General features: G+C 50.6%; 1 protein-coding gene across 3 annotated transcripts in view; it reads right to left on the bottom strand.

Annotated features, from left to right (window-relative positions):
- Nucleotides 1-19,478, bottom strand: part of TSPAN15 (tetraspanin 15) — a 53,796-nt gene extending 34,318 nt beyond the window's left edge. The window contains exon 1 of one of the 3 annotated variants that reach the window (XM_021072332.1): nt 19,238-19,478. In XM_021072332.1, the coding sequence (XP_020927991.1) occupies nt 19,238-19,333 (96 nt within the window). In that variant the 5' untranslated portion in view covers nt 19,334-19,478. Of the gene's footprint in view, nt 1-11,150; nt 12,021-19,237 lie in introns of those variants that run through there. The other 2 variants (XM_021072333.1, XM_021072331.1) reach the window with 2 other exon arrangements.

Genomic DNA, 22,621 nt, shown 5'->3' with positions numbered 1-22,621 from the left:
TGCCGGGCTGGGAATGGAACCTACACCCCAATGCTCCAAAGACACTGCCAATCCCATTGTGCCACAGCAGCAACTCCTGGCCCTCACTGGTACTGATAGTTACAGTGCTAACTATGCCCACTGAACAGACCGCTCCAGGTATTTACTACCTACTGCATGCAGGGCATGGTGGCAGGACCCAGCAACATACATAACACATTTCACCCCAACCACTTCACACTCTGAACATATGATGTAAGTGTGTTAGTCCCAGAAGCTCAGAGGAAGTTCAGCTTAGCTCCCAGACCACACTCTCCCCACAGAAGCCATAAGGATAGTGGTTAGAGCCCAAACAAGTTCACAGTGGCCTAATGAACCACAGTGCCCCTATAAGAAATCAGGCACGAGTTCGTGCCATCCAGCAGCTGCTCCATAAATGTTACTTCTTTTCCCCAGTAAAGTTGCAGAACTGCTATAGCCCTGACACTTCAAATCTCAAATCAGATGCCAGAAAGCATTTCCCCTTTAGAGGCACTTTGCTCCAAGGATAAATTGAAGGAAAGGGAGTCCTTACTCTGAATTCCAAGGTAGCACTCACGGATTCTACATATATTTAGTAAGCACTTAGTATATACTAGGCACTGGGAATAAAAAGGTAAGACCATGGAATTCCTGCCCTCAAGAAGCTCAGTCTGATAAGACTGCTCTCTACACCAACAAACACAGCAGAGTCAGGAAACTCTGGGGTAAAGGTAATTGAGCACGCAAAGCTTCAGAGGAGGAGATGCTAAACCACAGGCAAGACCGGCAAGATCCAGAAAGGCTTCCTGGAGGAGGTGAGCCTGAACTGAGTCCATTTGATGTAAGTAATGGACAAGCAAAAATTTCTGAAATAGACAAAGGCTTTCAGATGCCCATGAAGGTGCCACGGGGACAGCAGGTCAGCACTCTTAGAAAATCTTGAGGACCCCAGAACTTTTATTTTTCAAGATTATATCAATCATTTATTATGTAAGAAATTAAAACAGGAATAATTTATTTATTTTTCTGGACATCCCGTGGCATACGGAAGTTTCCAGGCCAGGGATCAAGCCCATGCCACAGTTGCAGCCTGCACCACAGCTGAGGCAACGCTGGATCCTTAACCCACTGTGCCACAAGAGAACTTTCAAAACAGAATTTTTTTTGTTGTTTTTTGGTTTTTGTGTCTAGGGTCGCACCAAGGCATATGGAAATTCCCAGGCTAGGGGTCGAATCAGAGCTACAGCTGCGGGCCTACACCACAGCAACTCAGGATCTGAACCTTGTCTATGACCTATACAATAGCTCACAGCAACGCTGGATCCCTGACAACTGAGTGAGGCCAGGGTTCAAACCTGCATCCTCTGGATACTAGTCGGACTCTCAAATCCAACGTATTTTAAATATTCATTAACTCATTAAGAAATAACAGTAATAGGAGTTTCCTGGTGCCCTAGCAGTTAAAGATCTGGCATTGTCACTGCTGTGACTCAGATTGCTGCTGTGGTGTTGATTCAGTCCCTGGCCTGGGAACTTCCGCATGCTGTGGGTGTGGCCAATAAGCAAATAAATAAATAAATAAAAACAGAGGGCTGGTGGTTAAACTTGGCAGGGCCAGAAGCAGGGCAGCTGGGCATTACATGCCTCCTAATGTGGTCCCATACCTTCCACCACATCCCCTGTGCAGCGCTCGAGCAAGAAATGTGCAGCCTAAACCTAATTACGAGGAAAGCATGAAGCAAATCCGGGATGCTGATGTTCTGCAGATCAACGGCCTGGAGGCTTCAAAGGAATCAAAAGCAGGGAGGATCGCCTAGGCTGGGGGAGATGAAAGCGACATGTCAAAGCCAAGGCAACAAAACGTGTGGACCTTGATTAGGTAAAACATCCACCACAAAGGACATCTGGGGAACAACTGGGGAAATCGAGATAAGGACTGTGTAATAGATGGTCTATTTAATGGTGATTTGTTTTCCAATGCACAAGGGCAGCATGCGGGAGAACACCCTTTTTAGAAAGCTGGATGTTGGGGTATGGAAAGGTGAGGTCACACGGCTGCAGCTTCCTTTCAGCTGGGTTGGCAAAAAAAAAAAAAAAAAAAAAAAAAAAAGTTGCATTTATTGAGAGAGCAGGGCTTGGAGGAAGAGAGATAAGAGAAAGAGACAGTAAAACAAGATGTGAACGGTTGGTAACTCAAAGGTATACAGGTATTTTCTGAACTTTTCTTTCAACTTCTCTGTAGGTTTAAAAAATTGTTCTTAGGAGTTTCCATCGTGGCACAGCGGAAACGAATTCAACTAGTAACCATGAAGTTGAGGGTTCAATCCCTGGCCTCGCTCAGTGGGTTAAGGATCCAGCGTTGCTGTGGCTGTGGTGTAGGCTGGCAGCTGTAGCTCCGAATGGACCCCTAGCCTGGGAACCTCCATATGCTGCTGCTGCAGCCCTAGAAAGCAAAAAAAAAAAAAAAAAAAAAAAAAAAAAAAAAAAAAAAAAAACTGTTTAAGTTCATTTCCCCTGTTGCAGTTTGACCAGGCACTACCAATTTGATGCTCTCCATCTTGCACAAGAGAAGCGGGCTCTCCTGGCCTTGCCCCAACCACACTCCAAGCATCCAAGACAAGAAATCAAGAGACTCTGCCCCACACATCCCTACACACTGGTTGTCTGCAAACAGAGCATCTATGATCAGATAACACCAGGCATGTTGGGTGTCTCCAAGCAGACTCTGGGCAGCTGGCCCTGGGTCTTGCAGTTCTTTAGGGCATCCCCCTCCAGTGCCTGGCATGGAGCCCAGCATGTGCAATTGGTGATCAAGGGTGGGCACTTCGGGAGTCCCGGGTCTGGCTTCCAGCCACTGAGCAGATCTTCTTCCAATGGGAAGAAGGCTGGTGCAGGGTGGGCAGGCAGGCAGGCAGCTCCACAGGATATGCAGACCCAGCAAGCCTCTCCCTCTCCAATTTCCGAATTTCCCTAAGCAGCAAGAGGACAAGGCCCCAGGAGGTCTTGGTGGGTCAGGCAAATGCGGACAAGTAACATGTGACCATCTTCCTGGGGACTCCAGAATATTCAGGGCCTCAGAGGCCACCCCTCCTGTTTCAGATGCACTGGGAACAAACTGCAATGCTGCGTCCTGACCGATTTATTTTGTTCTGCCCTGTGAGAAACATCTTAGGGACAACTGAAGAAATCTTAACATACACTTGATAATTTATTAGGTATGATAACAGTGTTGTGGTTATAGACAAGGACACTTTTTTTTTTTTTTTTTTAGGGAGATGCATCCTGGGATATTTGGGGTGGCTTGTCATGACACCTGCAACTTACTCTGACGGAACCAAGTGTTACAATTGTTGATTCTGGTTAGTGGCATATAGGTATTCGTTGCATCATTCCTTCATTTTTTTTTTTAATGTTTTTTTTTTTTTCTAAAACAATAAAAACGTTGAAGAAGCAAGCAAGATCCAAGTTCCATTTCTCCCGAGAGGAGATCTGTTCACAGTCTGTCTCCCTTTGGCCTGGGCAGTTTCAATGGCCACAGCCAGGGGCCAGCTCACCAGAGGCTCAGGGCAGGCAGCTTCTCTGACCTGGAATTAATGCCCTCACCAGATGTTTCACTAACTGCCATCTGGGGCTAAATACAGGCTGTTACAGGAACATACCTATTATCCGTCCGGCGCGCCTACTAGAAAACAGCACTTCTCCCTGCGCACAGGGGAGAGGCTTGGGGGAAGGCACTGATCTACCTGTCCCTTTAATCTTCAATCCCATCCTCTGCTTTAAGGAAATGAGGATGAGAGAAGATGCACACAACAAGCCAACGATATGGTGACAGCGGGCGCTGACTGCACCAGCTGTGGGAGGAGGGAAAGGCCTGCCTGAGGCTGGGCTGGTGGGACCAGCAAAGAGCATGTGCCAGCTGCAGCCCTCTCCCCGCACCCCATCCCACTCAGCAGCTCTGTGGCTTTGGACACACCCCTTTCCTCTCTGAGGGGCGGTGCCTCTGCTGTTAAACAGGAATGTTAACATCTGCCTAATGGTCCCTCAAAGGACCCTGTGAGATGAGGAAACTCCTTTGTGAAGTGTGGGTGCTGTTAACACATAAGGAGTCTCCTTTCTTTAAAAGTCAGCAAGCTAGAAGTTCCCACTGTGGCTCAGTGGCAATGAATCCGACTAGTATCCACAAGGACACGGGTTCAATCCCTGGCCTCATGCACTGGGTTAAGGATCTGGCATTGCAGTGAGCTGTGATGTAGGTTGCAGACGTGGCTTGGATCCTGCGTGGCTGTGGCTTAAGTCAGCAGCTGCAGCTCTGATTCGATCTATAGTCTGGGAACTTCCATACGCTGCGGGTACAGCCCTAAAAAGAAAAAAACAAAAAACCTCAGCCTCTACAAAGACTATTAAGTGCCTACACCTGACCAGGAGCTGCCACTATTTTTCTTTGAGTTGACTGGCTTTTGCTAAAATAAATATGGTCCTGACCTAACCTAATCAGCATCTATGAAATCATAGGTCTGTGGTACTAATTATTCTCTTCAATACATATTACGCCTAATGCACATATATTACACTTTCAAATGTTCCCCCAGGATCCACCTAAAATCACCTTCTGGACCACCAGGACTAAGCATATGGATGCCATTCTGGCCCTATCACCTTACTTTGCAGATGGGAATCTGAGGTTCAGAGAGAGGCTGTCATTCCCACAAGGTCACGCAGCAGGTTAGCCTTCGGTCGGCAGCTGGGACTCAGGTCTCCAGACTCCCAGGTCAGTGCTCTCTCCACTGCAATCTGCCCTCGCTCATCAGGAACAAAGAGTTCTCACGCCCTGGCATATCCTCTCATAAAAGAAAAAAAATAAATAAAATAAAACCTATTTCTGAAGGACAGTGATGCAGGCTCCATTTCTGCCTCTCTGCAGCTCCAGAGAACGTGCCGGGGACCTAGCCCAGGTGACTTGTGTCACTTCTGGTCTGTTCCTGCCCTTCCCACAGAGTATGGGAGTCAGCCCACCTCCCTGGGGGAGCTCCAGGCCCCTGCCCTGGGAAGCTGGTCCCTGCACCAGGGCCCTTGCTCCTTTACCAGCACCTCAGGGAGAATCGGAGGGCCCCTGTGTGCTTAGGAAATGTTAGATGAGTGACTAAAAAACCGAACCAATGAACAAACACCCCATCCCCAAACAGCCCACTTCCCTTAAAGGTCGCCTCCTCCCAATGACGACCACTTGGGACAGAGAAGTCAGCCAGAAGAGAGAGCACGAAGCTTTGCATTTTCTTGAAAGTTCCCTAACCTCTCTAAGCCTCTCTTTACCTCAGCGCAAAATGGGGCAATAACAGTACTGCCTCCTAGGGTTGCTGGAGGATTAAAGAAGAGAATGTCTAGGAAATGATTCAATCCAGCACATAGAAAGGGCTCATTGTTAGCTCTAAAAAGACAAGAGTCTAGTTATAACTTAACGCTAGAGATATAATGTACTATGTGATAAATATAATTAACACTGCCGTATGTTATATATGAAAGTACTTAGAGTAAATCCTAAGAGTTCTCATCACAAGAAAAAATTTTCCTATTTCTTCAATTTTATATCTATATGAGATGATGGGTGTTCATGAAACTTATTGTGATAATCATTTCATGATGTAAGTTAAACACTCTGCAGGATGCCTCAAACATATACAAAGTTGTATGTCAATTATATCTCCATACAAGTGAAAGAAAAAAATTGAAAATTAAAAAATGAAAAGACAGAAGAAGAAGAAGCAGAAGGTATAACCAGACTAGACAGAAGGCATCCTGGGGGGATTTTACAGCCGAACTGGTGACACATGGGAGTTCCCAGGCTAGGGGCTGAATCAGAGTGGCAGCTGCTGGCCTATGCCACAGCCACAGCAATATCGGGTTCTTAACCTCCTGAGACATAATGGGGACTCTCCTGGGGGGGATTTTCTAACTGCAAAGGGGCAAGTTTAATTCTAAGTGAAGGGAGCACCAAAGGAGACCACAGGGGAGAAGGAAGACGGAAACAAACAGGGCCCACTCCTGTCTCAGGACTATAGGTCTCTGAACAACTCTCATCCTCATCTTATTTCTACTCTGATCCTGAGTCCGCCGCCCACCCCGCCCCCCGACTCCCACCTTGAGGATGGAAAGAATCAGTGGCTGCTGCTGCTGCTGCCCCTGTGGGAGCCCAGAGCCCAAGTCTCCACTGCTGACTAAGCTTCTCCACTGGAGCCTCCCAGGAGCCACTGGCCCACCCCACCCCATCACAGAATGTCTGCAGCTGTCTTGAGCACACTGCTGGGACTCAATGAGTGCCAGATTCTCAAGGGACAGGCGTGAGGCTGGCTCAGCTGTCCCCTGCCCCAGCACAGGGCCAGGCAAACAGTGCTCTGTCAAAGGCTGAACAGAACCAAGCCAGAGGCATGCACCTGAGTTCCCACGGCCTGAGTTCTTTCTGGCTCTGCAGAAAAGGCCAGTCTAAGTCACATGTCAGGCCTCTATCCCCAAGTGCAGCAGCAGGCTCGTTTATGGCGGGGACACAACAATCCCAGCTGGAGAGGATGCCACTGGGGTGAAATCACAGAGTAGTGCCCACTGTCCCTTCTGAACTGTGGTGGGTGTCCCACTGACTTCCAGGTACTAGAACCAGAAAGCACTTGCTCTGGTGGTCCGGTCACAAAAGGTTTGCTGCTCCAGATGCCCTCCATGGCCTTTTGAAGCTCAGCCTAACTGGAACTCCATCCACATCCTAACGGCCCCGAGTGATGGGTGACACTCCTGTTCTTACCGATTGTAAAGGAATCGCAGATGTTTTAACAACTCCTCGTGGCAAGCAGTTTCTATTTAACTATTTTCAGAATCTGTAAGTCCTTTCTGAGAGCTAACTTGCATTCCCCTCCCATGTTTTAACCTCTATCCGGCTTTCCTTGCACACGCAAAGCCCTGGAGAATCCAGTGGTAGAGTCAACACAGCCTTTGACCTCTGTGGGCGGCGAGGGCTGGGAAGGGGGCGGGACCTCCGTGGGGCAGGGCCACCGGAGGGGTGGGGGCAGGAGGGGCGTGGCCACCAGAGGGGCAGGACTATGGGGTGACCTCCTCTTCTCCGCCCCACCCCTTCTCTTCCGAGGTCTTTACAGCGATCCAGCAGGAGAGAAAGTAATTTTCAGGACCCTACTCCATTGGACCCCTCCCTAGTGAGGTAACCTGGAGGGGCTTGCATGGGTTTTTCTGGACCACTCTAACAAATTACCACAAACTGGGTGACTTAAAAGAACAGATGTGTTCTCTCGAAATCCTGGAGGCCAGAAGTCTGAAACCAAGGTGTCTCAGGGCCATGCTCCCTCCAGAGGCTCCAGGGGAAAATCCTCCCGTGCCTCTTCCAGCTTCTGGTGGCTCCAGGCATTCTTTGTCTGCCTATGCATTCACATGGCCTTCCCCTCCAAGCATGTGTCTTCTCTTCTGTCTCAAAGCTCCCTCTGCCTTTCTCTTATAAGGATACTTGTCGTTCAATTTAAGGCATGCTCAGGTGATCCAGGATGATTTCATCTCAAGATTCTGAACTGGGAGTTCCCGTCATGGCTCAGTGGTTAATGAACCCACTAGTATCCACGAGACGTGGGCTCAATCCCTGGCCTTGTTCGGTGGGTTAAGGATCCAATGTTGCCATGAACTGTGGTGTAGGTTGCAGATGAGGCTCAGATCTGGCATTGCTGTGGCTGTGACACTGGCCAGCAGCTACAGCTCCAATTCTACCCCCAGCCTGGGAACCTCCATATGCCGAGGGTGCTGCCCTCAAAAGACAAAGGACTGAAAGGAAAAAAAAAAAAAAGATTCTGAACTGAATTATATCTGCAAAGACCCTTTTTCAAATAAGGCCACATTCACAGGTTCTGGGACATAAATACATCTTTTTGGTGGAGGAGTCACCATTCAACCTACCGCAGAGCTCACTGATCAGAGGTCAGAAGTCCAGTCCTCATCCTTCCACTAAATGGTCACTAGCACTTCACTGTGACCTCAAGCAAGTTTATCACAGCTATCCGGAACTCTGCTTCCCTACTACTTCTGCTTCCAGGTCAGAACTGCAGGTAGCTGATACTCAACAGATCATGGCCAGCTTTCCAACATGGTATCTATACATCAGCAGTTCTCAAACTGGAGCCCTAATGTAAGGGTGGGGGTGGGGAGGAATTCTCACAGCTCATCTCCTAAGTGTGTGAATCCCTGATTCAAAAAACTCAAGTCTGGGAGTTCCCATGGTGGTACAGCGGAAACAAATCCGACAAGGAACCATAAGGTTGCGGGTTTGATCCCTGGCCTCGCTCAGTGGGTTAAGGATCCAGCGTTGCCGTGAGCTGTGATGCAGGTCACAGACATGGCTCAGATCTGATGTTGTTGTGGCTGTGGTGTAGGCCAGCAGCTGTAGCTCTGATCAGTCCCCTAGCCTGGGAACCTCTACATGCTGTGAGTGTGGCCCTAAAATGAAACAAACAAACAAAAAAAACCCTCAAGTCTGGTCCTACAGAAACTTCAAGTTACAAAGTTAACTACTTTAGAGTAGATGAAAGGATGTTATAAAGATAACCTATAGGACAACAAAATTTTAGAGCCATGGACCGCTCCCACCCGCTTCCTCCCAGAAACATCCAGGTCCTCTGCAGAAGCCCAGCCACTCCCCTTACTTGCCCACATGCCTAGGCTGGTGGTCTCCACACACCTCCACCAGCCCTTCCTTGCCCAGCCTGGGCCCCATCAACTCCCCCCTCCTCACACCTTCCCTCCCCCAGTCCTGGCCAGCTCCCTCTCGGTGAGCCTCTTCCAAATGGCACGCCACCTTCCCCAGCCCAGAGGGGCTGTCCAGATTGTCAGGGAGGTTGGGAAAAGGTTCAGCAAATCATTCAGGATTCAGTTAGAGAGAAAGCTGGCTTGGAAACCGGGCCACCCCCATCAGAATTCCCTCACAGACGCCGCCATGAGTGGTGGCTTCTACTCCAGCTACATGTTAGAATCACCCGGAACTTTGAAAACTATAGGTGCCGGGCCCCACCCCAGACCCATGGGATCGGCTCTGAAGATGGGGCTTGGATATCAAGTCCTTGGGAGATCTAGGCCCACAGGCCTAGAAGGTCCTGTCTGAGGTCAAACCTCAGGAAGTGACCCAGTCTCTGAATTCAGCACCAGCACCGCACCCCACTCCAGCAGGGGGACTTGGCCACAAGCTGTCAAGCACGCTGCGCCCACCTCTGGGCCCAATGCCAGGTCCACAGTGGGTGCACAGGAACTGACTGCCTGATCCCAAACACCTCTGCGGTGCCCCCATACCGCACCCAGCACAGCACATCCTTGGGAGACAAGGAGGGACAGCACAAGGGGCCCCGAGACTGGTCCAGGGCTACATGCTGCATCTGGGGAGGGGCTCGCCAGCAGGAAGGGGAGGTCCTCTGAGAACCCCAGGTCAAGGCTGTTTTCCTGCCACCCTCTTTCTCACCAAGACTGGGCCCTCTGGGCAAATATTTACTTCCCTATGGGCCAAGATGCAAACGCCTTCATTGATCAAACAAAACACAACAGGCACCATTTTTAGAGTGAAACAGCTCTGGTCTCGGGGATGGATGCAAATGGGCCGTGCCAGTCATGTCCCCTCTCGAGGCCTCAGCCTCCTCAGCTGTAAAGCAGGACAAGTGCCCCTGCCCCCAAGGCTGTTCTGAGAGAAGTGAGGCAATGTGAGGTGAGGCAGGTGCAAAGGCGCAGCTCTCCGGCCCCCAGCCCCTCTCACCAATACCCAGCAAGCTGCTCCCAGGGCTCCCACCTGGTAAAGCTCCTCCCGAGTTCTGCACCAACGCTTAAGGCACAAGACGCCCCACCAAGAGCCCTGGAGGCATCGCCCCATCCAAGCCTGGCCTCGTGAGAGGTACAGAGCAGTTACCCTCTCTCCATAGACAAGGAAACTGAAGCACAGAGCATTATCTGTGACTTGCCCATGGTCAACGCAGCCAATCAGACCTGCTCCTCACCCATCAACCAAGACATGCCTGTTCTCCTAACCTGCTGCCTGGTAGAGCTGGGCCTCCTCGGCCTCCAGGCCTGGTCCTTCCAGAGGGCATGACCTCAACAGCCAGGCCCAACAAACAGCCCATTCTGCAGTGACCAGCCCTCCTCTTCTGAAGCTCATCTCCATTCCTCTCTGCCCAGCCTCCACGTCCTTCAAGCCTTGTTCCCACCTCCTGGAAGTCCTCCCCGAAGACTCCTCTGTAGTTGAAGCCAGGCATCCCAGCAGGAAACCCCACACCGCCCCCAACTGGCCACTGCTGCCTGATTTCAGCTCCCATCTCCCTTGCAGGCTGACCTCTCAGTCTTCTGTTTCCCCTCCCCCAGGCCTGGGGAAGGGGGAGGGGAAAGGCCTAGCCTGGGGCTGAACAGTGCACTTGTTGATGTCACCTGTCTGACACCCCTGGCAAGGGCAGACCCTGCCCTGGGGTCCCAGTAGGGCTTCTCCCTACCCCCCCTTCTCCGGGTGCTCTCAGAGCCTTGAGGATAGTTTGGTCTGTAGACCCGTGTGCCTGCCATGGGGTGCGCAGCCTCTGCCGGTGCCCCACTAAAGCCCAGGAGCTGAGGGGTGAGAAAAACCCAGACCCCAGAAGAGACCACACGCACTTCCCAAAGGGTCAGACTTCTCCATCCAAAGTCAAGGCCACAGCCATCTGCTCTAGGCAGGCAGAGCATACCCAGCCCCAAGTAGCCTCCTCTGATAAGACAAATTCCAGAAGTTCTTGTCACATCTTGTGTCCCAGCTCCCCCTGAGCCCTGCAACCTCTCCAGGTAAGTCTCCAGCCCTTGGTGGACACGAGGCCTACAGCGTGCTGGGTGTTTTGCATCTCTCGTCTTGCAGGATCCTCCGCATAGCCTCTGGGGTATCCACAGATGAGGCATCTAGGAGGCCCAGCGAGCTGGTCCTTTACCCAGAGTCACAGCAGAACCAGCATTTGATCCATGTCTCCAAATGGCACTGCCATCAAATTCTCTCCAAGCTTGGAGACTCCAAACTCCTCAATGACCAGACCCCTACCACCCTCTCCGCCCCAGTTTGGCCCCTCGTGAGCTTCCTCATCCGCCCCAACTATACCTGCCTACCTCGGGGCCCATGCACTTACTGCTCCCTCTGCCTGAGCCGCTCCCTGCGCCCCTTCTGCGTGGCTGGCTCCTTCTCGCCCTTTGAGTTCCTCATAAAGGCCTTCCCTGACCCGCCACCCCACCCTTCTTAAAGTGGGAACTCCCATCTTTTCCAACTTGCTCCTTAATTTCCTCCTTAGCACTCATCACCAGCTATGTTTATTTACTGGTTTGTCTGTCTTCCAGAGCTTGGACCAAGCCTGTCTGGTTCCTAGTTGTTCCCTCGTAACTACCACAGTGCCCGGCATACACAATAGGCCCTAACTATCTTGTTGACTGAATAAGCAAACAAAAGGTCCCCACCCTGGAGGGAAGGGCAGGCAGGTCAAGACTGGACCCTCCTGCCTTCCACGAATATGTGGATTCCAACCCACTCACATCCAGGGGTTCTCCCTGGGAAAGGGCTATCTTTTCAATCCCTGTGTCCAGGCTAACCCAGAAGACACGCTGCCCCATCTATGGAGCCAGCCGGTCCAGACATTTCACTATCAGTCTCCGATCTGGTTTACTCTGAGCCCCACCCCAGGCTGGCACTGTGAGTCACCCAGAGAGAAGAGGCACCGAGCATGGAAAGGAGAAGGGAGGGCAGATTGTTACTCCTGCTTCACAGGAACATCCCAGTCTAGTCCTGCAACTTAAAACAACCACTTTCTTACAGTAAGAGGCGGGTTCATGCACAGAAGCCTAGACCAAGCACAAAGCAACTTTCTCCCGGCCTTAATTGGTCATCTGGAAAATGAGTGCATTAGAAGGTTCTCCAAACCCCTTCCAGGCCTGCCTTGCAGATTCTGTGGATTTTTTTTTAAGGCTGCACCTGCAGGATATGGAAGTTCTCCAGCTAGGGGTTGAAGCAAAGCTGCAACTGCTGGCCTACACCACAGCCATAGCAACTCAGGATCCCAACCATGTCTGTGATCTACACCACAGCCACAGCAATACCAGATTCAAGCCACATCTGCAACCTGTAGCAACAACGGATCCTTAACCCCCTGAGCGAGGCCAGGGATCAAACCCACATCCTCACGGACAGTATGTCAGGTTCTTAACCCACTGAGCCACAATGGAAACTTCTGATCTCTGGATTTTAAAGGCCCCAGTCCAGTCCCAGATCTTCTCTGACAGCCCATGAAGCACTGTGGCCTCTTCTCCAGTATGAAGGCCGCCTCACTTTCTGCTTGGATTTCACTGTTTTCTCTTTGAAATGCTTGCCTAGAACAACAGGGAAATGGACTTGTCCAATGAAGCAAACACAAATTTTAAAAAATTAAAATAGGTATAGTACAAGGAGATGTCTAAATGGGAGATTAGAAATTCCTGTTGTGACTCGGTGGATTATGAACCTGACATAGGGCCCATGAGGATGCGGGTTCGATCCCTGGCCTTGCTCAGTGGGCTAAGGATCCGGCATTGCTATGAGCTGCAGTGTAAGTCACAGATGCAGCTTGGATCCAGTGTGGCTGTGGCTGTGGTGAAGACTGGCAGCTGCAGCTCCGATTTAACTCCTAACCTGGGAACCTCCATATGCTGCAGGTGTGGCCATAAAAAGAAAAAATGGGAGATTACCCGAATAGTGGTGCTCTCTCAGTACAGAACTAGAGCTGACTTTTATCGTCTTCTCAGTATGTACCTGAGTTGCTTAGAATTCTTTTTAACTATGTGCACGTATTATTTTCATTTAAACAAAGCTCTTTTAAAAAGTTAGGAATTCCTGCTGTGCTTGTGTGGGAGGCCAGACACCTGGCTCCTTCCAGAAATGCTGTCCTGCACCTACACCCTGAACCCTGACATGTGGAGGGACCGTGGGGGTTGGGGGTGGGTGGTGCCTGGAAAAGGTCACAGTGACCCCATGAAGCAGCTGGAATCAGGGTCCTGTCTGGGTCTGTCACCAACTTGCTGCAGGGCCTCATCTACTTCCTTCCTCGCTCCAGGCCTGTTTTCTCCTCAGTAAAACCCAAAGGTCACACAACAGGAGCCTTCAAGGGCCCTTCTCATTCTGTCTATGGCTCTTGAGCACTTAGAAGAATAGAGAGAAAGGTAGGGAAAAGACTGGCTAATCCTTAAGTAGCTGGTGTAATGTTTTTATCACGTGCCAGGCATTGTTCTAAGTTCTTCTTTTTTTTTTTGTCTTTTTAGCTATTTCTTGGGCCGCTCCCGCGGCATATGGAGGTTCCCAGGCTAGGGTTTGAATCGGACCTGTAGCCACCGGCCTACGCCAGAGCCACAGCAACGCGGGATCCAAGCCGCGTCTGCAACCTACACCACAGCTCACAGCAACACCGGATCGTTAACCCACTGAGCAAGGGAAGGGACCGAACCCGCAACCTCATGGTTCCTAGTCGGATTCGTTAACCACTGCGCCACGACGGGAACTCCTCTAAGCTCTTCTTATAATTAATCATTTATTGGTCTCAGCAACTCTCAGGTAGGTTCTGGTGTCACCCATTCAAGAGATAAGGCCATTGAGGCAGAGGGAAGTTAGTGCCTCCATCATGCACCTATAAGTGCCAGAGTTGGGACTTGAACCCAGATGGCCTGGCATAGAGTCCACACCCTTAACCATGAAACTTTAGGGGAATATAAAGGATCAGGGGCTGAGGTATGACAAGGAGACCCATCCTAGGAGAGGGCAAGGAAGAGTTAACATTGCCTTGGGCATTTATAACCTCCAACACGATCCACACCCACTTCCTTCCCACTCATCAACCCCCCTCAGCCTTGACACCCTTACCCAATTGAAAACCCTACCTCATTGGTGCTTTCTAGAGAGCCAGTATCTCCATGATGAGTCTAGCCTGCTTTGCAAATTCAAGGCATCAGCAAACCTAACCATGGCTGGCTGCACACCCACCTCAGCCTCTGATCCATGCGCCCAGATCGCCAATCCTTGTTTCCAAGATATAGGCTGGGACTCAACCACCCCAGTGCAACAAGCCTTATCTGGGCATCTACTGTGTGCCCAGCATTTGGAAGAACCCATGGATGAACTACCCTCCTGACTTCCAGGAGCCCACAGTCCAGTGAGGAGAAACAGTCGTGTAAACGGATCTCTAGGATACCCTGTGGCCAGTGCTATAATTAGAGGTGTGTCCCCAGTGGGCTGAGGGCACATGTGTCAGAATGATTCACCCATGTGGCAGGAAGAGGAGGTTTTAAGAACCTCTGGGTGAGCTCATTTCTCATGGGAACATCCTCCGCTGCCTACCGGAAGGAGCACTGAATTGGGAATAAGGAGACCTGGGGGCTAGTGCCAGCTCTGCTGAGTGGCCTGAGACACGCCCCCTCTGAGCCCCGACATCTAAAAACAAAGATGGTCCCCAAGTGTGGGACAGGAGATCCATGTAAGTGGTTCAAGGTCATATTCACATCAACACACAGATTAAGAAAAGTTTTCCTTCTTTAAAAAAAAAAATTAAGGAGTTCCCGTTGTGGCTCAGTGGTTAACAAATCCAACTAGGAACCATAAGGCTGCCTTGCTCAGTGGGTTAAGGATCCGGCGTTGCCATGAGCTGTGGTGTAGGTCACGGATGTGGCTTGGATCTGGCATGGCTGTGGCTGTGGTGTAGGCCGGTGTCTACAACTCTGATTAGACCCCTAGCTTGGAAACCTCCATGTGCCACGGGAGCGGCCCTAGAGAAGGCAAAAAAGACAAAAAAAAAATTAAGTTTTTTATTAAAGCATAGTTGCTTTTTACAATGGTGTGAAGTTTTCATTGCTCATTTCCTTTATGATCCTTTCAATCTCATCAAGGAGCAAATCTCAGCTCTGGTGTCCGTTTATCTTTCCGCCTCTCAAACACTGGCCAGCCTGCTCTTTGAACCATCAGGGCAAGAGTCAGAGCCTATGGCACCCACAGTATCTAGCGAGGATTCAATAACACCATTTTGTTTTTCCTGCACTGTATGCACGGTCTCCGTTACCTGCTATTTTTGATGAGGAGTACTGGTTCTCATTATGCCAATGTATACACATGCCCTTGTACATCACTACATTGGCAGTAGTGATGTAAAGCCTCCTTCTAAAAAATAAATTTAGTTCGAAGAGTGAATCAGTTTAAAGTAAAATAATATTACACATAAATCACATTATGATAGCTATAGCCTCTATGTACAGCAATTTTAACATCTATCAAAACGTTAAATGCACATACAAAAACAGTTGAAGATGCTCTGTGCTATTAGACATTGCAATAGTGATTACCGCTGGCAAGAAGGGGCCATGACTGGCAGTGGACACGAGGGGGGCTTTTGGCTTCTGCTGTCCATTCATGTTGGTTGACCCAGGGGCTGATGATACAGGGGTGTTCATTTTGTAAAAATTCATCGGGTTGTATACCCTTATGATGAGTGCATTCCTGTATGTATATTATACATTCCCATCCACTTTAACTCAGCAATTCCACTTCTAGAAATTACCCTGCAGACATACACACATATGTGCAAAATGACACATTCAAAGATGCTCACCGCAACACTGTGTGCAGGAACTAAAGACTGGAAACAACCTGAGTTCCCCAGCTGGAGACCGATGAAATAGATTTGGGCAGAGCCTACAGTGAATTCTATGCAGCCATCAAATAGAATGAGGCAGCCCCTAACAGAGCTCCAAGATTTATGTGGATTTAAATTTAAGTGATGGGAGTTCCTATTGTGGCACAGTGGAAACAATCTGACTAGTATCCATGAGGACTCAGGTTTCATCCCTGGCCTTGCTCAGTGGGTTAAAGATCCTGTGTTGCTGTGGCTGTGATACAGGCCGGCAGCTCTAGCTCTGATTTGACCCCTAGCCTGGGAACTTCCATATGCTGTGGGTGTGGCCCTAAAAAAAAAAGGAAAAAAATAAATTTAAGTGAAAAGGTAAGGACAGAACTGTGTACAATATGCTACTTTATGCAGGAAAAACAAGAGTGGATAATACATGCACCTGTTTATGCCTAGAACATCCTATGCCCAGGATGTCATCTTGGAAGAGAATCACAAGAAACTCAAAGCAGAATCCCCACTGGACAGGGCAGGCCAGGAGACAGAGGTAGGAGGGAGGCCTAACATTGATGACTACTTTTTTTTTTCTTTTTAGGGCTGCACCCACAGCTTATGGAGGTTCCCAGGCTAGGGGGTTAAATCAGAGCTATAGCCTCCAGCCTACACCACAGCCACAGCCATGCCAGATCCAAGCCTCGTCTGTGACCTGCAACACTGGATCCACAGCTCACAGCAACGCATTGATCGAGGCCAGGGATCAAACCCTTGTCCTCATGGATACTAGTCCAATTCGTTTCCACGACAGAAACTCCTAACTACTCTTTTATACTGTAATATACTGTACAATGTCCTTGTGTTTCCTATTTGATATAATTGTTAAAGCAAAAAGTCCAACAGAAGGTACGCGGCTATGGCAAAAGTTATGACTCTTTAAATACGGAGATGAAAGTGTCAGCGCTTTGGGCTTATAAAGCAAGTAACCCTTGGCCCCACTCCTCCGCCCAAGGAAGGCCAGGGAGCTAAAAGGCCCTCCTGCAATGGTTTCCAATTAACTGCAAACCCAGGCTAGGACAAATTACTTAAACGGGGCCTCCGCCCTGCAGTCAAATTCTGGCACCTGGCAGAGTTGGCAGGTGGCTGAGTTCTTGGCCTGGGTGTGGATACTTTTAAGCACAAATACCTTCAGGGCTGGAAGATTTGGCAAGGCAATCTCAGGTGGCTGGAGAGGAAGGATTCTGAGTTCTGAGTTCCACCCTGCTCCCAGAGAGGCAAAGCCAGGACCACAGAGTGGTCTTTTCCTCAGGGCTTGCAGGGGACAGTGAGAGGACAAGGTCTTGAAAATTCAAGTTTTTTTCTTTTTTTTTTGCTTTTTAGGGCCGCACCTGCGGCATATGGAGGTTCCCAGGGTAGGAGCCAAATCAGCTGCAGCTGACAGCCTACACCACAGCCACAGCAACACAGGATCCGAGCCGCATCTGCAGCCCACACCACCGCTCACAGCAACGCCAGATCCTTAACCCACTGAGTGAGGCCAGGGATCGAACCTGCAACCTCATGGTTCCTCATCAGATTTCTTTCTGCTGCACCACAAAGGGAACTCCGGAAATTCAAGTTCATTTTTAACTGTGTAACTGTGTATAGCACCTGGCTTGCCCACCTGTCACTATCTCCCCCACATCCCTAATCCTAAAAACAGTCCAGTGAGGTGTGGGGCATGGTGTCAGTTATCCATGTTACAGATGTGGAAATGGAGATGCGAAGAGGTTAAGAGACTGGTCAGTGATTATACATCAAGCCAAAAAAGTAACCCCACCTTCTGACTCCTGGTCTTCCCTTATTTCCCCACCTTCCCACCCATCAGCTTTAACTTTCCCTCTTTCAACCTACAGAGGATGAGCTTCTGAGGCCATAAAAGGAGCAGGCAAAATAATAATAATAGTAAAAAAAAAAAATCCCAGAATCAGAATCAAAGGGCCTGTGAGACCATCTAGCCCAGCAGTTTTCAACCCTGACTACCCACTAGAATTTCCTGAGGAGCTTAAATACGTTGAAATAAACACGTATGCCAGGGTCCAGGCATCTGCAGTATTTTTTAAACTCTGTAGTTGATTCTGTTCCAACTTTGGGAGAGAATTGCTGAATGAGAGTTCAAATCACCACCACCCCCGGTTCCACGTACAAACTTATGGCCTCCCTGGAGGCCATCAATGGGTCTGTGCTCTATCCTCTGGCCCCTAAATATACTGCTTATCTCTCTTCCATATCATATAGAGTCAGAAAACTGGACTGTGAGCTGGGAAAGTCAATTAACAGCTCTGAGGCCCCAAACAGGGAAGTGACTTGCTTAAGCACTCCCAGTGAGCCAGTAACAGAACAAGAATAGAATCTGGATCTCTTGACCACCAGGTAAGGTCACATCCACAGAGGGTCACAAGGAAAACCAGGCCTCATGGCAGATGCAGCAATTCCTGCCAGCGAAATAGACTCAATGAGAGCTGAGGGGGAGACCAGGAGTGTGCATTTGTTTTGAGGAGGATGTTGTCAGGGACCTGGGCAAGTCCGCCCTGTGGCATATTGGGGACAGGGGGCTATCCTAGAGTGACAGGAGTTCCCTGGTGGTCTGGTGGTGAGGACTTAGTGTTTTCACTCCTGCAGCCTGGGTTCAATCCCTGGTCTGGGAACTGAGATTCCACATCAGGCCACTGCACAACAGGACGAAAAAAAAAAAAAAAAAAAAAAAAAAGAAGAAGAAATCCAATCGATTGGGTCAGCTTATCATAATAATGGCTGACACTTCTTGAACTCTTCACGGGTCCCTGTTCTAAGTACTGTACTTGACCTGTTTCATTTAATCTCCACAACCATCCTGAAAGTTGAGTACAATTACTGTCTCTTTTTGCAGATGAGGAAACTATGGCCTACAGAGTTGAAATAAGTTCTCCAAGATCACTCAGTTAGAAAGTGGTAGTGATTCCATTCGAAGCCTGGGTTCATGACCCACCACTACCAGAAGCTTTATAAAGTTATGAGCAGCCAGTGTCCTCCCCAGACACGTTTAGTGGAACCCTCCTTCTACCCAAGAGGAAGTCAAGGCACAGGAGGGAAGCACCTTGCTCAGGGGCTCAGGTGCAAGCTACGTCCAGGTCTCCCAACCCCAGACCACAAAGCCTGACTACTCCTCCACAGCCATAAGGGGAGACCACCTCGGTAATACCCAGCAGGCAAGGTAGGCAGGACCTTGCTAACTACAGCCCACCGCACAAGCGGAAGCACAGCGGACTCGCAGAACCAAACTGCCTGCCGGTCAGGCGCACACAGGTGAGCCGCGCGGAGCTCCTTCATAGGGTAGCCCAAGAGCTCTAAGGCTCCCCACCCAGCGGCTGAAATTCAGACTGAGATCGAATGGCCAGAATTTCCCGGTTCCCAGGGAGTGGGACGAGAAGCGAAGGAGGACGCTTTTGCGCCCATCCTACGGCATACAAGCATGGACCCAGCCCCCCTCCCCCACACCCCTCCCCCTCCTCGGCGTGGGTGAACAAGGGAGTGCAGGCTCCCCCTCCCATCCCCGGGGCCCAACTGGGGTCACTCACCCAGAACACTGTGGAGTAGATGACCAGCGAGAACTTGAGCCAGAGGTAGGAGAGGCGCGCGCAGTAGCGCACCTGCTCGGAGTCCCCACGGGGCATCCTGGGGGCTCCGGGGCTGGAACCCTGGCTGCGAGCAGCCCCACCTGCGGCTGCCGCGCGGCTCCCCGCCCCACCACCGGCGCTCACTCAGGGACTGACACTGGCAAGCCGCAATCACAGCCCCGGCCGGGGCCCAGCCAGCCCCAGCGGCCAATGGGCGCGAGGCGGCGGCCCAGCCCCTGGGAGGGGGCGGGCCGAGGGCGGGGCAGCGGCCCTGGACTCCGAGGAGGCCAAGGGAGGGGCGGGGGCGAGGGTTTTGCGATCGAGGTCGCGTGCAACTCTGGAAGCGCCTGTGCTAACGCGCTCAGTGGGGCGCGGAGAGTGTGTACAGAGGAGCGTTAGGCAAAGAGCGGGAGTGCCTCACGCGCGGTTCACAGAAACGCCCGCTTTGCACCGTTGTCAAGAGGAAAGACTTGGGGAAAGAGCAGGAATTTACTGCCAAGGTGTTAAAGTGTGCAAATGAGTGTGCAAGACATGAATGGAATAAGGAAGTGGAGTTGCTCACCCGGGAGGGCCGCATCTAGGAAAACGCCGAGACCAGGGTGGGGCAAAGGGCCCCCATGGAGCCAGGGACTAGTTTCCTTTTGTAACAGATTCGCCTTTTGGAGGCTTTCCCCTAACAAATCTATGAGATGATCCTGTGTCTCTGTGACCAGGTGAGATGCTGACCCTGCTCCAGCGCCCTCCTCCTCTGAGAAGCCCTCACCCACTTGGGCCAAGTCAGTGGCCCCCTCCCTTGCACACTCAGCCCAGGTCTGACCGAGCTTCTTCACATCCAGCCTTTCCTCTGCCTGTGGTGTCTGCCTTCCTGGCTGTGAGTCTGTCTCGTCTCCCATGGCCCCTGCTTGATTCACTGCTGTTTCATTTTCCCACAGGCCTAGCTCAGTCTGAGGCTTGGAAGCCAGGCAATCCATGTGTGTGGGTGGGTGTGTGTGTGTGTGTGTGTGCGCGCGCGTGCGTCTCATTCAGAAATTAAAGGTGTGGCCCATAGGTTGTGAGCTCCAGGCGGTGCTGGGTGGGGTCCCTGGTGGTGACTGCAGGAATGGCATGCTTGTCCAAGTCCCCTGCCCTGGACTCCCAAGCTTCCCAGAAAGAGAGACCTGGCCGCCCAGCCCCCAGGGCTCTGCCCTAGAAGGAAGAAAATATGGTCCAGAGTGGGGAGGGAGGCAATGGCCTTCCCAGAAGGGCAAAAGGAAGCTGTTTCCTGGTACAGAGCTAAAGCCCTGCAAAGTTGGGCAGAGATATGAAACCAGGAACTGCTGAGGGTCACCTTCCAATGAAAAACCAAAAGCTAAGAAGGCATCCTACCACTTGGTTAAAAATTATCTTTTGGAGTTCCTGCTGTGGATCAGCAGGTTAAGAACCTGACTAGTACCCACCAGGACTTGGGTTCGATCCCTCGCCTCCCTCAGTAGGTTAGGGATCCAGCGTTGCTGTGAGCTACAGTGTAGGTTGCGGATGTGGCTCAGATCTTGTATTGCTGTGGCTGTGGTGTAGGCTGGCAACTGCAGCTCTGATTCGACCCCTAGCCTGGGAACTTCCATGTGCTGCAGGTACAGCCCTAAAGAAACAAAAAGAGAAAAGAAAAGAAGTTGTCCCTTTAAGGAGGAAGAAACTCTTTACCCCTCTTTGGGGGACTACCTTCTCTCACTGGCCCGCAGAGCTAGCTTGCACCCCCTCTTTAAAGTACTCCTCTCCATCCTCAGCAGGGCTAGCTCAGCACCTTGCCCTTGAAGGGCCTGTCTGTCTTCCCCTGGGGGTTTCCCTCCTAGCCTCCTGCCCCACTCAGGTGTTCTTTCAGTTGTGCCTGCCTTAGTTCTGGTTGCTCTAGCTAGCTGTATTCTCTCTCCTCTTCCAGATCTTCCTGGTGACAGGTGCATAAGTGGCCCCTCTCAGCTCTCCCTGAGCCCCTATCCCAGGCCCTAAAGGGGGAGGCTGAGACACCCCTGCAGAGGGAGCCTGGAGCTCTTTGCGGGGCTGGCACAGCCTTTCCCAGGCTCCCGAGCCATTTGGTTGTCCCCCCCCATCTCCAACCTGACCCCAAGCTCTCCCGACTGCTCCTCAGCCACACCTGCAAACATTGAAACCTCGGAAGTGACAACCTATTTTCAATTTTTCTCTCCTTCGGCCAGGAACTCTAGGCTGGGGGTCAGCAGGCCTGGTGCCAAGCCTGGTTTTGCAATTACCTTTGTTAGAATATGGGGTGTAAACAGGGTGACATACAGCTGTGAGTGTGGCCCTGGCTGCAGTTTGGAACCACATGGTGAGGAATTCCCTTGTGCTGCAGTGGGTTAGGGTCGGGCGGTGATTACTGCAGTGGCTTGGGTCGCTGCTGTGGCATGAGTTCAACTCCTAGCTCCAGGAACTTCCCCATGCCTTGGATGTAGAAAAACAAAACAAAACAAAAAATCAAGAGCCACCTGGTGAACTTTAAATGTATCCTGATACCCAAGCCCCACCCCAGTCAAGCCAAAATCTCCACCAACAGGGGCCTGGAATCTGTATTGTTGCAAAGGTCCCAGGTAATTTCTACAGTGCAGCCATGACTGAGTATCACCAGTCTAGGGGTAGTCATGAGGGTGAGGTCAGCCAGCATTTTATCAGATAGGCCACACCCCAGAGGGCACTCAGCTATCCAGTGGTGTGCTGGGCAATGTTTAACAACTGGCTCTCAGAGTTCCCGTTAAGGCTCAGCAGTTAACCAACCTGACTAGTATCCGTGAGAACATGGGTTTGATCCCTGGCCTCGCTCAGTGGGTTAAGGATCCAGCATTGCTGTGAGCTGTGGTGTAGGTTGCAGACGCAGTTCAGATCCTATGTTGCTGTGGCTATGGTGCAGGCCAGCAACTGTAGCTTCAATTTGACCCCTAACCTGGGAACCTCCATGTGCCATTGGTGTGACCCTAAAAAGACAAAAAGACAAAAAAAAAAAATGGCCCTCTTGTGTGGTGAGGGGGGTTTGAGGGATCCTATTACCACTTTCTATAGTGTAAATACGTCTACCCTGTCTGAGATGTGCACAGTCACACATGGTCAGCTCAGCACAGCCCTGCAGCTCTCCCTATCTCAATACTGACTGGCATAGAGAGTGCCATAATGAATGCAACAGTGAAATTCATGGCTAATTAATTAGCATAACAGATGGTAGAAATAAGCCGTCTTTTGACAGGCAGGTATACCTTGGAGATTTTGTGGGTTGGGTTCCAAACCACTGCAATAAAGCCAATATTGCAATTATGCAAGTCACATGAATTTTTGATCTCCCAATACATATTAAAGTTATGTTTG

The sequence above is a fragment of the Sus scrofa genome, chromosome 14 (assembly GCF_000003025.6).
Source record: "Sus scrofa isolate TJ Tabasco breed Duroc chromosome 14, Sscrofa11.1, whole genome shotgun sequence".
Classification (NCBI taxonomy): domain Eukaryota; kingdom Metazoa; phylum Chordata; class Mammalia; order Artiodactyla; family Suidae; genus Sus; species Sus scrofa.
The sequence above is the reverse complement of the archived record's forward strand: the minus strand, read 5'-3'. Positions and strand labels throughout refer to the sequence as shown.